Consider the following 2,364-nt stretch of genomic DNA (forward strand, 5'->3'; position numbering starts at 1 on the left):
GGGGGGGGACATCGGGGCTGCAAATGTGTTTCAGTCGGCCCCCCGCCGGAGGAGGGGACAGGGAGAGGCGACAGAGCTACACGGGCAGTGCTTTGTCCGGCGTGTGCAAATGTATCGTCTGTGGGTGCATGTGTGTGTGTGTGCGCGCGCGCGTGTGTGTGTGCAGGCGGCACGCCCACCGGCTCCGCGACTACGGCCGCATGTCGTTGATGCTGCGGAAGGGCGAGAAGTCTAGATGCGGGGAATGGAGACCCGCTTTGGCCGGCAGCCGGGCCGCCGCCGCCGCCGCCGAGGCTCCCGGCCCCAGCAGGTCCTTGAGCGGGATGGCCAGATCAAATTGGCCGATCCACCAGGGAAGCTTGCCAGATCGGCACTCATCGGCCACCACATCCAGAATGGCCTGCCGAATGAGACCCATGACCTCCGGCGACACGGTGACGGAGTTGCCGTCTGCCCTGATGGCTGACTCCAGCGATTGCAGGGTGCGTGCCTTGAAGGCGGCCGGCGTGTCGAGCGACACCCCGAAGACGTCCAGCGCCGAGGAATCCGCCGGCTTCGGCGAGAGGGGAGACTGCTCGCCCGGGGCGGCTTCGGGCTCGGCCAGGGCCCCGGCTTCCACCGCCTGAAGGCGCATCTCCGCCAGGGTACGCATCTCCAGGAGGTCCTGTGCATTGGCCCCGGCTGCGAAGGACCCGGCTGCCGCCTGGTGCAGGGCCGGCTTCAGGACCCACGCCAGGGGGTCGTGCTCGCGCGCGGCCAGCCACTTGGCATACCGGTCGGCCATGCGGGCCTGGGTTGTGGCATCCCGCCGCCGGACAGCCGGGCTATCGGCCAGCAACAGCGCCAGCAGGTCATACCCATTGTAGAGGGACAGCCTGTCGGCCAGTTCCGGGAAACCCGTCAGCCGGGCGAGCCACAGGTCACACGTCGGGGTGGTCCAGTTGACGAAGGACTCCAACCGGGGCAGGGCCACATCGATGGATTTCCGGGGCTGGGCCCCGGCGCCATTGCTGTCCTGGCATGTGGAAGCCGCCCGAGACCCGGCCAGGGGGGACCATGCCTCCAAGTCGCTCGTGTCGAAGGCCTCGGTCACCAGGCGCACATAGAGCATCAGCGCCCCGCCGAGAGAGAGGTTCGTCCGAGAGAAGAGGTCGAACACGCTCATGTCCAGAAGCTGCTGGCCATCCACTGTCAGGGGCGACCCATCGGCCATGGTCACATCCACCAGGCCGATGTTCATCAGCAAGCTCAGCAGTTGCTCCGGCGACACGGCCCCCCAGGTACCATGGCGGATGTTGGTCGCCGCCCGCCGGAGATCCTCATGGGCCAGATACAGGCCGAGGAGATGCCGCGTGCCGGGGTGAGTCCCGGCCGAGCATACGTCCAGGGCCCGCTGCAAGCGCCGCAGAGCCACATCCAGCTTTGCGCTCGGGTCGAGACGGTCGTCGGAGTCCGAGTCCGAGCCCGAGCCCGAGCCCGAGCCCGAGCCCGAGCCCGAGCCCGAGTGATCCTTGCGCCTGGCGCGCAGGGGGGACGCCAGCCGCGGGTGCCGGGCCGACCGGGTCCCAGGGCCCAGGAGGGCCTCAACGACTTGAGCCTCGTTGCCCGCCTCTCGGGCATCCACCAGCTGGCCAAAGAGCTCGGTCAATGCATGGACCAGTGCCTGTGGCGTGGTAATCCCCGCCGGCAGGGTGTGCAGTCCGAAGAGCATGGCAAAGTCCTCCAGGAAGTTGGTGGCAAACACCAGATCCCAAGTCCGCATGGAGGCTTGCTCGTGCGACACCTGCCGGGCCAGGTGCATGGCGGCCGTGCCGGCTCCCGGCAGGGGGACTGGCGCGCCGGCCTGATCCCATGGATTGAGCCCCTGCAGGAGGGCCACCTGGATGGGGGACGCCCTTATGGACAGAAAGTTATGGCCCTTTTTTGCCCGGCCATTCTTCCGAAGGGTGAGATCTGGCCGGGCATCGCCGGAGGTGGAGACAATATCCGCATGAGTGTCGAGCAAGATGAGGAGGACAAGGGGAAGGAGCAAGGAAAGCGCAGGAGGGGTGACGAGAGGGGGAGATACACGGCAGAGAGGTCGCACCGAAGATGTCGAACTGAAGAGAAGAGAAAGTCGATGGCACATCAGACATCGGGGGCCGGCGGCTGCGCAGACTTTCGGCCAGCGACTCGGCTTGACGGGGGGACAGAGGGTCATTCCCTGCGTGGTCCATGTGGTCGGCGGAGTGGATGCAGACAGAGAGGCACAGAGGGCGCGTGCGAGAGGGAGAGAGAGAGGGAGAGAGAGAGAGAGGAGGGGGGCAGAAAGTAAGTACCAACGGACATGGTGGCGGGAGGAGGCCAGGGGGGAGGGGGAGGGGG

At 67.1% G+C, this 2,364-nt stretch overlaps 1 protein-coding gene across 1 annotated transcript in view; it reads right to left on the reverse strand.

The window, feature by feature from the left end:
* Nucleotides 1-190: 190 nt before the first annotated feature.
* The window catches only part of H696_00836 (hypothetical protein), a gene marked incomplete at both ends in the record, with an annotated part of 4,315 nt that continues 2,141 nt past the window's right edge, over nt 191-2,364 (reverse strand). The window contains 2 exons of the mRNA XM_009494722.1: nt 191-1,953; nt 2,087-2,176. Of these exons, the coding sequence (XP_009492997.1) occupies nt 191-1,953; nt 2,087-2,176 (1,853 nt within the window). The remainder of the gene's footprint in view (nt 1,954-2,086; nt 2,177-2,364) is intronic.

This window comes from Fonticula alba (genome assembly GCF_000388065.1).
Source record: "Fonticula alba strain ATCC 38817 unplaced genomic scaffold supercont2.1, whole genome shotgun sequence".
Lineage (NCBI taxonomy): Eukaryota > Rotosphaerida > Fonticulaceae > Fonticula > Fonticula alba.